This window comes from Tachyglossus aculeatus, chromosome 4 (genome assembly GCF_015852505.1).
Source record: "Tachyglossus aculeatus isolate mTacAcu1 chromosome 4, mTacAcu1.pri, whole genome shotgun sequence".
Lineage (NCBI taxonomy): Eukaryota > Metazoa > Chordata > Mammalia > Monotremata > Tachyglossidae > Tachyglossus > Tachyglossus aculeatus.
In genome coordinates this window covers 46,500,286-46,512,581 of record NC_052069.1, presented here as the reverse complement: position 1 = coordinate 46,512,581, position 12,296 = coordinate 46,500,286, and the positions used below count along the sequence as shown (strand labels likewise).

The 12,296-nt window shown below is 44.8% G+C and overlaps 1 protein-coding gene across 3 annotated transcripts in view; it reads right to left on the bottom strand.

The window, feature by feature from the left end:
• RPAP2 (RNA polymerase II associated protein 2) overlaps positions 1-12,296 on the bottom strand; it is a 173,518-nt gene that overhangs the window by 59,541 nt on the left and 101,681 nt on the right. For all 3 annotated transcript variants that reach the window (XM_038745114.1, XM_038745115.1, XM_038745116.1), the window contains one exon: positions 2,703-2,771. In XM_038745114.1, coding sequence (XP_038601042.1) covers positions 2,703-2,771 — 69 coding nt within the window. The remainder of the gene's footprint in view (positions 1-2,702; positions 2,772-12,296) is intronic.

The following is a 12,296-nucleotide window of genomic DNA, read 5'->3' as shown; positions in this document are numbered from 1 at the left end:
CAGTGCTTTGCACATAGTAAGCGCTTAATAAATGCCATTATTATTATTATTATTATTATTATTACCTCATCTGGAAAATGGGAATTAAGGCTGTGAGCCCCCTGTGGGACAACCTGATCACCTTGTTACCTCCCCAGCGCTTAGAACAGTGCTTTGCACATAGTAAGTGCTTAATAAATGCCATTATTATTATTATTATTACCTCATCTGGAAAATGGGAATTAAGGCTGTGAGCCCCCTGTGGAACAACCTGATCACCTTATTACCTCCCCAGCGCTTAGAGCAGTGCTTTGCACATAGTAAGCGCTTAACAAATGCCATCATTATTATTATTATTATTAATTTCCATGTCGGATTCACCTGGGTATTACCCTTTACTCCTTCCTACGAATACTGTATGGTACTACCGACACATTCGTCTCTTTTATTTCACAATTGAAAAAGCCCCCCGATCCGCCCCCGATCCTTCTAGACTGTGAGCCCGCTGTTGGGTAGGGACCGTCTCTAGATGTTGCCAACTTGTACTTCCCAAGCACTTAATACAGTGCTCTACACACAGTAAGCGCTCAATAAATACGATTGAATGAATGTATGATCCCCGATATAGAAATATTCTACTTTTCTGCCGTTCTGTTTTTAGGCTTCCGTCAAACACAATCCATTAAATCTAAAGGTACAGAAGCAGTGTGGCTCAGTGGAAATATAATAATAATTATAATACTAATGATGGCATTTATTAAGCGCTTACTACGTGCAAAGCACTGTTCTAAGCGCTGGAAAGAGCCCGGGCTGGAGAGTCAGAGGTCACGGGTTCTAATCCCGGCTCTGCCACTTGACAGCTGCGTGACTTTGGGCAGGTCACTTCACTTCTCTATGCCTCAGTTACCTCATCTGTAAAATGGGGATGAAGACTGTGAGCCCCCCATGGGACAACCTGATCACCTTCATCATCAATCGTATTTATTGAGCGCTTACTATGTGCAAAGCACTGTACTAAGCGCTTGGGAAGTACAAATTGGCAACATATAGAGACAGTCCCTACCCAACATTGGGATCACCTTGTATCCCCCTCAACACTTAGAACAGTGCTTTGCACATAGTAAGCGCTTAACAAATACCATCATTATTATTAAAGGTAGTTCTCCTGGTTTTTAAGCTCCCCAGCACTTTTTAGGATTTCTCAGCCGGCGAGAGAAGTCACCAAGACATCTGACCGGTGAATAACAGGCTCGCCATTTTCCAACACATAAAGAACTTTCTGAAAAATTAATAAGATCGGTTACACCAAGCTACCGACTCGGCTGGAAGGCCGAATCGTAAAAAAAAAATAAGGACAAAAGATTTCTTCTTAAGGTTAATAAAAAATTTATACGTAGGCATTCAAGTAAAGTTACTTTCTATGTTCTGATTTAATGAATCGTTTGAGCGGTATCTGTTTGAGGACCACAGACGCTGAGGTTGCTGAAGCCTGCTCTAATGCCTCCTGGTGTAACCTTCTTTGGGATGGGGAAGCCACTGAAATGTGTCAATCTGAGGTAATATCAAAGAAAGCAAAAAGCAAAATTTTTTGCATGGTGGGAGGCCGATCCGCAACCCTCAGTGACCCGTCGATATCTGCTAAAGTACTTCTGTGTCCTACAGATTCCGGTGAACCAGCAAACTCAAAAGCAGCAGCAGTAATGCGGTATTAAACGGTCCCGGCAATAAGACATTTGCGATCTTGCAATTCAAGCTGAAAAACACACTCATCCCGCCTGATGGTTTTAAACCTACTGAAAGGACTCAGCCCGACACTGTGAAAAACCGCCAGTGATTTCTTAAAAGGTGAGCGGGCATTAAATGTTTTATGAGGACTTCGGAAGCACGGTTCTCTTTGGGAAGCCAGCGCGGCTCATTTCTTTTGCCTTCATTCCATTTTAAAACTGCACACTAATTTGGAAAATTAAAAAAATAAGGTACTCGATGACTGGCTGGAATCTCTGACAAACAAAATCTTAGGCGTGTTAATAAGAGACTTCTGAAATCAATTAATCAGTGGCACTTATGTAGTGCTTACTGTGTGCGGAGCACTGTACTACATGCTTCGATTTATTTGATGATTTCTATTTTTCCTTAAAGGCCGGGATGTAAATAAAAGGACTCAGTTTTATCTTGAGTTTTTCTACATGTAAAATAGGCGTTATACTGCTATACCTCCCATTTCAAAGAGGTGCTGTGAGGAAAAAATGGGCTAGTATTTGTAAAGTGCCCTAAGGTTCTCTGTTGGGTAGGGACTGTCTCTATATGTTACCAATTTGTACTTCCCAAGCGCTTAGTACAGTGCTCTGCACATAGTAAGCGCTCAATAAATATGATTGATTGATTGATTCTCAAAAAAGGGCCTCAAAAAATACAAAGTAGAACAGTGCCAGCCCTTCGAACAGTGCTTTGCACATAGTAAGCGCTTAAGAAATGCCATCATTATTAATTCTCACAGGCCATTATTTAAGATTCTTAGATCACTTTACAATCAGTTCCTTTCCATCCTGTATGCATATGGAAAACCAATGTAATTGGAAGAGGGGAATGACTTTCCCAAGAGCATACGCAAAGTCAGAGGTTGGACATTTCGTTTATGCTTATAAATCTTCAAAATCCAGGCAGGGCACGTCACACCGATACTGTGACATTGCTGAGAAATTAAAATCCGAATGCATACTTACGAAGACATCAACACGATAGCAAGTAGTGTCCATTCGGCGGGCTTATGAATGATATTCTTATTTGTTAACCTGGAAAAAAACGAGACATTTATTGAAGGAGCCTTGAGCGTTTTACTGTTTGTGGAGCACCGAACAAAGTGCTTGGGAGAATATTTATAGAGTTGGCAAACATGTTTCTTGTCCACAAGAAGCTTACAGTCTATCCTGGCTCTGCCACTTGTCAGCTGTGTGACTTTGGGCAAGTCACTTCACTTCTCTGGGCCTCAGTTACCTCATCTGTAAAATGAGGATGAAGACTGTGAGCCCCCCGTGGGACAACCTGATCACCTTGTGTCCCCCCAGCGCTTGGAAGAGTGCTTGGCATGTAGTGGGCGCTTGACAAATACCATTATTATTAACAAATATTATTATCATTATTATTATTATCTAACAACAAGAGCAGAAAGAGCCCGGGCTTGGGAGTCAGAAGTCAAGGGTTCAAATCCCGGCTCCGCCACTTGTCAGCTGTGTGATTTGGGGCAAGTCACTTCACTTCTCTGGGCCTCAGTTCCCTCATCTGTAAAATGGGGATGAAGACTGTGAGCCCCACGTGGGACAACCTGATCACCTTGCATCCCCTCAGCGCTTAGAACAGTGCTTTGCACACAGTAAGGGCTTAACAAATGCCAGTATTATTATTATTACAGGGGGAAACAAACACTAGTATAAATTAATTATGGCTATGTACATAAATGCTGTGGGGTTGAGGGTGGAGTGAAAAAAAGAGTGCAAAACCACGGGCAAGGGAAGGGAGAGGGAGTAGGGAAAATGAGGGTTTAGTAGGGGAAGGCCTCTTGGAGGAGATGGGATTTCAATATGGCTTTGAAGGTGGAGAGGTTAATGGTCTGTCAGATATGAAGGGGGAAGGAGTTCCATTTGGTAGGGAGATAGATGAGACTGTGAGTAGGTTGGCATTACAGAAGTGAAGTGAGTGTACTGGTCAAAATAAGAAATTAGGGAGATTAGGTTGAAGGGGCAAGGAGATTGAGTGCTTCAAAGTCAATGGTAAGGAGTTTCTGTTCAATGTGGAGGTGGATGGGCAACCTCTGGAAGTTCCTGAGGACCGGGGAGACGTGGACTGGAGGGTTTTGTGGAAAAATGAACCGAGCAGCAGAGTGAAGTATGGACTGGAGTGGGGAGAGACAAGAGGCAGGGAGATCAGCACGGAGGCTGATACAGTAAACAAAGCAGGGTACGATAAGTCCTTGGATAAACATGGTAGCAGTTTGGATAGAGAGGAAAGGCCGGATTTGAATGATGAACTGACAAGTGCACTGTTCCCTTGTAGCCCGAGGGCTATATTTTTGGCAAACTGTGCATTAAGGAAAACTGCCAGTACAGTTCATAGGCTGAACGGCCCTCAAAACACAAATACACTCACCCACCCACCCTTCTCCCCCGACCCCCGGTTTCTTCCGAGCACTTAGTATAGTGCCCTGCACACAATAAGCAGTCAATAAATACCCTGGATTTTAATATCACATCACATTCTACCCAGGTAGTATGTTGTCAGGGGATTCCCTAATTTTTTTTTAGTGTTGTTACCAAAATGCTTAGCCAAAAATAAGTGTTCATTAAGGACTGTGAGTGCAGTCTCCTAATGTGAGCCTCTCTAAATGGGGATCTCGTATTCCGTTTGGCACCATCCACATGGTCATGCCCCAGAGCTCACATTTTTATTGAGATCTTCCTGGTTAATAGCTGAGAGACCGCAAATGTAAACTCCTTGAGGGCAGGTAATGCATCTTTTGTTGTCCTCTTCTAAGAGCTCAGTACAGTGTTGTATGCTCAATAAATACCACTGATCGATATGAGTTTCCATTAGTCCATCCAGAGTACTAGCTTTTGGAACAAAAGGTAGTTGCTACAAGCTAGCCTGTACATATTTACTATTCTATTTATTTTGTTAATGATGTGCATCTAGCTTTATTTCTATTTATTCTGATGATCTGGCACCTGTCCACGTGTTTAGTTTTGTTACTGCCAACACAGGAAGTCTCTAGACTGTGAGCCTGTTGTTGGGTAGGGACCGTCTCTATATGTTGCCAACTTGTACTTCCCAAGTGCTTAGTACAGTGCTAAGCACTGTAATAAATCAGTAATAAATCAGTTACCTCATTTATTGAGTAAGCGCTCAATAAATATGATTGAATGAATGAATGAATGAATGATTTGGTGACAGTGAATACCTGGGCTGAGAGACAGGCGGTTGGGAGGTCAGCAAGGAGGCTGATGCAGTAATCTAGATGGGATAGGATGAGTGATTATATTAACATGGTAACGGTTTGGATGGAGAGGAAAGGGCGGACTTTAGCAATGTTGTGAAGGTGGGAATTGGATTTAGTGACGGATGGAATATGTGAGTTGAATGAGAGAGAGGAGTCAAGGATATAATAATAATAATAATGATGGCATTTATTAAGCGCTTACTATGTGCAAAGCTCTGTTCTAAGTGCTGGGGAGGTTACAAGGTGATCAGGTTGTCCCACGGGGGCTCACAGTCTTAATCCCCATTTTACAGATGAGGGAACTGAGGCCCAGAGAAGTTAAGTCACTTGCCCAAAGTCACACAGCTGACAATTCGCAGTCGGGATTGGAACCCATGGCCTCTGACTCCAAAGCCCATGCTCTTTCCACTGAGCCACACTGCAAGGTTACGGGCTTGTGAGATGGGAAGGATGGGGGTGCCATCTACAATGATGGGAAAATCCAGGAGAGGACAGAGTTTGGGTGGGAAGATTCATTCATTCATTCAATCAATCAATCATATTTATTGAGCGCTTACTGTGTGCAGAGCACTGTACTAAGCGCTTGGGAAGTACAGGTTGGCAACATATAGAGATGGTCCCTACCCAACAGCGGGCTCACAGTCTAGAAGGATAAGGAGTTCTGTTTTGCATGGGGTCAAGGTACAGGGTTACAAGGTGGATTTTGAGAGGAGGAGGGAGATCTCCCCTTGAGATACTGCTAGGAAGGATGGGAGAGTCAAGGAAGGGGTAATAATAACAATAACAATAATAATGATGATGATATTTGTTAAGCGCTTACTATGTGCAAAGCACTGTTCTAAGCACTGGGGGGATACAAGGTGATCAGGCTGTCCCACATTTTACAAAGGAGGTAACTGAGGCCCAGAAAAAGTGACTTGCCCAAAGTCACACAACTGACAATTGGCAGAGCCGGGATTTGAACCCATGACCTATGACTCCAAAGCCCGGGCTCTTTCCATTGCGCCACGCTGCTTCTCGGGGGTAGGAGAAGGGAAGGACTGGAGAGGACAGGGGAGATTTTAGGGAGATCACGCCTGATAGTTTCAATTTTTTCAATAAAGTCTCTTCCATTTAACTCGACAACACCACTCTCCTCCCTATTCTTAAAAGCTCACAAACTCGGTGTCATCCTGGACTCTGAACTGTCTTCAGCTCTTAGAACTGTGCTTGGCACACAGTCAGTGCTTAACAAATACCACAATAATAATAATAATTCCAACTTACATTCAATCTACTGCCAAATCCTATGGTTCTTCCTACACAATATCGCCTGGAACTGCCCCTTCATCTCCACCTAAACTGCTACTACCCCACTACAAGATCTGGGGATTTTTTTATGGTATTTATGAAGCGCTTACAATGTGCCAGGAACTGTACTTTGCACTGTAGTAGACATGAGAAGCAGCGTTGCTCAGTGGAAAGAGCCCGGGCTTGGGAGTTGGAGGTCATGGGTTTGAATCCCAGCTCCGCCACTTATCAGCTGTGTGACTTTGGACAAGTCACTTCACTTCTCTGGGTCTCAGTTACCTCATCTGTAAAATGGGGATTAAGACTATGAGCCCCACGTGGGACAACCTGATCACCTTGCATCCACCCCAGTGCTTAAAACGGTGCTTTGCACATAGTAAGGGCTTAACAAATGACATTATTATTATTATTATTATTATATCTAATCAGACTGGACACAGTCCCTGTTCCACACGGGCTCACGATATTAATCCCCGTTTTACAGATGAGGAAACTGGGGCACAAAGAACTGAAGTGACCTGTCCTCTCGCTCCCCTACATACTATAGCTCTATGATGTACACTTCATTCATTCATTCAATTGTATTTCATTCATTCATTCAATCCTATTTATTGAGTGCTTACTGCATGCAGAGCACTGTATTAAGTGCTTGGGAAGTACAAATTGGCAACATATAGAGAGGGTCCCTACCCAACAGTGGGCTCACAGTCTAGAAGGGGGAGACAAGGAACAAAACATATTAACTAAATAAAATAAATATTCATTCAATTGTATTTATTGAGCGCTTACTGTGTGCAGACCACTGTACTAGGCGCTTGGGAAGTACATGTCGGCAATAGTAATAATAATGATGATGATGGTATTTAGACTTTTAGACTAGTCTTTTAGACTGTGAGCCCACTGTTGGGCAGGGACTGTCTCTATATGTTGCCAATTTGTACTTCCCAAGCGCTTAGTACAGTGCTCTGCACACAGTAAGCGCTCAATAAATACGATTGATGATGATTGATGATGGCATTTATTAAGTGCTTACTACGCGCCAAGCACTTTTCTAAGCGATTGAAGACACATTTCTGCGCGGCTTTGACCTCCTGCTTGCCAAATCCAACGGCTCCTACTCTGTCCTAATCCTCCTCGACCTCTCAGCTGCCTTTGACACTGTGGACCACCCCCTTCTCCTCAACACGTTATCTGACCTTGGCTTCACTGACTCCGTCCTCTCCTGGTTCTCCTCTTATCTCTCCGGTCGTTCTTTCTCAGTCTCTTTTGCAGGCTCCTCCTCCCCCTCCCATCCTCTTACTGTGGGGGTTCCCCAAGGTTCAGTGCTTGGTCCCCTTCTGTTCTCGATCTACACGCACTCCCTTGGTGACCTCATTCGCTCCCACGGCTTCAACTATCATCTCTACGCTGATGACACCCAGATCTCCATCTCTGCCCCTGCTCTCTCCCCCTCCCTCCAGGCTCGCATCTCCTCCTGCCTTCAGGACATCTCCATCTGGATGTCCGCCCGCCACCTAAAGCTCAACATGTCGAAGACTGAGCTCCTTGTCTTCCCTCCCAAACCTTGTCCTCTCCCTAACTTTCCCATCTCTGTTGACGGCACTACCATCCTTCCCGTCTCACAAGCCCGCAACCTCGGTGTCATCCTCGACTCCGCTCTCTCATTCACCCCTCACATCCAAGCCGTCACCAAAACCTGCCGGTCTCAGCTCCGCAACATTGCCAAGATCCGCCCTTTCCTCTCCATCCAAACTGCTACCCTGCTCGTTCAAGCTCTCATCCTATCCCGTCTGGACTACTGCACTAGCCTTCTCTCTGATCTCCCATCCTCGTGTCTCTCTCCACTTCAATCCATACTTCATGCTGCTGCCCGGATTATCTTTGTCCAGAAACGCTCTGGACATATTACTCCCCTCCTCAAAAACCTCCAATGGCTACCGATCAATCTGCGCATCAAGCAGAAACTCCTCACCCTGGGCTTCAAGGCTCTCCATCACCTCGCCCCCTCCTACCTCACCTCCCTTCTCTCCTTCTACTGCCCAGCCCGCACCCTCCGCTCCTCCACCACTAATCTCCTCACTGTACCTCGCTCTCGCCTGTCCCGCCATCGACCCCCGGCCCACGTCATCCCCCGGGCCTGGAATGCCCTCCCTCTGCCCATCCGCCAAGCTAGCTCTCTTCCTCCCTTCAAGGCCCTGCTGAGAGCTCACCTCCTCCAGGAGGCCTTCCCAGACTGAGCCCCTTCTTTCCTCTCCCCTCGTCCCCCTCTCCATCCCCCCGTCTTACCTCCTTCCCTTCCCCACAGCACCTGTATATATGTATATATGGTTGTACATATTTATTACTCTATTTATTTATTTATTTATTTATTTTACTTGTACATTTCTATCCTACTTATTTTATTTTGTTGGTATGTTTGGTTCTGTTCTCTGTCTCCCCCTTTTAGACTGTGAGCCCACTGTTGGGTAGGGACTGTCTCTATGTGATGCCAATTTGTACTTCCCAAGCGCTTAGTACAGTGCTCTGCACATAGTAAGCGCTCAATAAATACGATTGATTGATTGATTGATTTGGGAAACTTGGGTTGCGGCCTTAGTTCGGGAACCAGTCCCTCGTTTCCTATGAGGAAACGGGTTCGGATTTATGAGATTTCAACTTGAGGGAGTTTCCAGTCCCCCGTGGGCTGCACAGATTAACACACAGACGTGATACAGTCGTGATACAGTGGGGAGAGCTCCTGCGAACAGCAACGAGAGCGGTGTAACGTTCACGCTATTTATCGATCAGCTGCCCCCGTAGGCGACGTTCCTCTCCCCAAACAGAAGGATCCGGTCGATGCGCTCTTCCATGGTGAAAATATTGATTGGTGTGGTCACAACACTAGTCCCTCTCGTCAACACGTTGTTTTGCAAAGGTATCAACTGGGAAGCAGCGTCCGAAAACAGATCAAAATGTCACTGGAGTGGATGAACCCGTCAAGACTACATAACCAGAGCCATTATAGGGACACACCTACTGGCCCCAGACGCTGGACTGGAGGTAATGCTATAGTTTCAACCAGGAAGCCAGTCTGTTTTCACAAATACTGATAAACTGGAAACTGGAAGATGATCATTTTAAAGGTGAGAAAGGGTAGTTGAGCAAAAACTTCTCACTCTCGGCTTCAAGGCTGTCCGTCCCCTCCTACCTCCCCTCCCTTCTGTCCTTCTCCAGCCCAGCCCGCACCCTCCGCTCCTCTGCCGCCGCTAACCTCCTCACTGGGCCTCATCCTTGCCCATCCCGCCGTCGACCCCCGGCCCACGTCCATCCTCTAGCCCGGAATGCCCTCCCTCCCTCCGCACATCCGCCAAACTAACTCTCTTCCTCCCTTCAAAGCCCTAATAAAAGCTCACCTCCTCCAGGACGCCTTCCCTGACTGAGCCCTCCCTTTATTCCTCTCCTCCTCCTCATCCCCACCTCTGCCCTACCTCCTTCCCCTCCCCACAGCACCTGTATATATTCATACAGATTTATTACTCTATTTTATTATGTGCATATAACCATAATTCTATTTATTCTGATGGTACTGACACCTGTCTACTTGTTTTGTTTGGTTCTCTGTCTCCCCCTTCTAGACTGTGAGCTGTTGTTGGGTAGGGGCCGTCTCTACATGTTGCCGACTTGTACTTCCCAAGCGCTTAGTACAGTGCTCTGCACACAGTAAGCGCTCAATAAATACGACTGAGCACTCCCTTCAAGGCCCTACTGAGAGCTCACCTCCTCCAGGAGGCCTTCCCAGACTGAGCCCCTTCCTTCCTCTTCCCCTCATCCCCCTCTCCATCCCCCCCCATCTTACCTCCTTCCCTTCCCCACAGCACCTGTATATATGTATATATGTTTGTACGTATTTATTACTCTATTTATTGATTTTACTTGTAAATATTCTATTTATTTTATTTTGTTAGTATGTTTGGTTTTGTTCTCCGTCTCCCCCTTTTAGACTGTGAGCCCACTGTTGGGTAGGGACTGTCTCTATATGTTGCCAACTTGTACTTCCCAAGCGCTTAGTACAGTGCTCTGCACACAGTAAGGGCTCAATACGATTGATGATGATGATGATGCCCTACCTCCTTCCCCTCCCCACAGCACCTGTATATATTCATACGGATTTATGACTCTATTTATTTTATTAATTATGTGCATATAACCATAATTCTATTTATTCTGATGGTACTGACACCTGTCTACTTGTTTTGTTTGGTTCTCTGTCTCCCCCTTCTAGACTGTGAGCTGTTGTTGGGTAGGGGCCGTCTCTACATGTTGCCGACATGTACTTCCCAAGCGCTTAGTACAGTGCTCTGCACACAGTAAGCGCTCAATAAATATGACTGACCACTCCCTTCAAGGCCCTACTGAGAGCTCACCTCCTCCAGGAGGCCTTCCCAGACTGAGCTCCTTCCTTCCTCTCCCCCTCTCCATCCCCCACATCTTACCTCCTTCCCTTCCCCACAACACCTGTACATATGTGTATATGTTTATACATATTTATTACTCTATGTATTTTACTTGTGTATATCTATTCTATTTATTTTATTTTGTTAGTATGTTTGGTTTTGTTCTCCGTCTCCCCCTTTTAGGTTGTGAGCCCACTGTTGGGTAGGGACTGTCTCTATATGGTGCCAACTTGTACTTCCCAAGTGCTTAGTACAGTGCTCTGCACACAGTAAGGGCTCAATAAATACGATTGATGATGATGCCCTACCTCCTTCCCCTCCCCACAGCACCTGTATATATTCATAGATTTATTACTCTATTTATTTTATTAATGATGTGCATATAACCATAATTCTATTTATTCTGATGGTATTGACACCTACTTGTTCTGTTTTGTTGTCTGTCTCCCCCTTCTAGACTGTGAGCCCGCTGTTGGGTAGGGACCGTCTCTAGATGTTGCCGACTTGGACTTCCCAAGTGCTTAGTCCAGTGCTTTGCACACAGTAAGTGCTCAATAAATATGACTGATTGAATGAATGACTGAAGAACGCGCTGTGGTGTGAGTTTCAGAAGGAAACACCTCTTCTAAATATCAAGTTGTTTCTTTTCTTTTCGAACGGCATTTGCTAAGCACTTACTTCGTGTCAGGCACTATTCTAAGCACTGGGGTAGATACAAGGGACATAGTCCCTGCCCCACAAGGGGCTCACAGTCTAAAACTGCATTTTACAAATGAGGTAACTGAGGAACAGAGCAGTTCAGTGACTTGTCCAAGGTCACAAAGCAGACAGGGCCAAGCTGGCATTACAACCCAGGTCCTTCTGTCTCCCAGGCCAGTTCCCCCCAAAACGGTTAAGGAAATCTTGTTAAGATGAAAAGTCTTAAATCAACAGAAATAGTCCAACCCAACTGGAAAGGATTTGTACATATTTATTACTCTATTTATTTATTTATTTATTTATTTATTTAACTTGTACATATCTATCCTATTTATTTTATTTTGTTAGTATGTTTGGTTTTGTTCTCTGTCTCCCCCTTTTAGACTGTGAGCCCACTGTTGGGTAGGGACTGTCTCTATATGTTGCCAATTTGTACTTCCCAAGTGCTTAGTACAGTGCTCTGCACATAGTAAGTGCTCAATAAATACGATTGATTGATTGATTGATTGATTTTTAAAAACCTGTCAGGGACCGTCTCTCTATGTTGCCAACTTGTACTTCCCAAGTGCTTAGTACAGTGCTCTGCACACAGTAAGCGCTCAATAAATATGATTGAATGAATGAATGAATGTGGGGGAAGCAGGAGAAAAGTAAAGATCGGTCAGGAGGGAGAGTTGGTTAAATGCCTTAAAGCTGGTTTTATTTATTACTCTAGTTTATTTGTACATATTTATTCTATTTATTTTATTTTGTTAATATGTTTTGTCTTCTAGACTGTGAGCCCACTGTTGGGTAGGGACCATCTGTAGATGTTGCCAACTTGGACTTCCCAAGCGCTTAGTCCAGTGCTCTGCACACAGTAAGCACTCAATAAATGCGATTGAATGAATGAATGACTGAAGGAA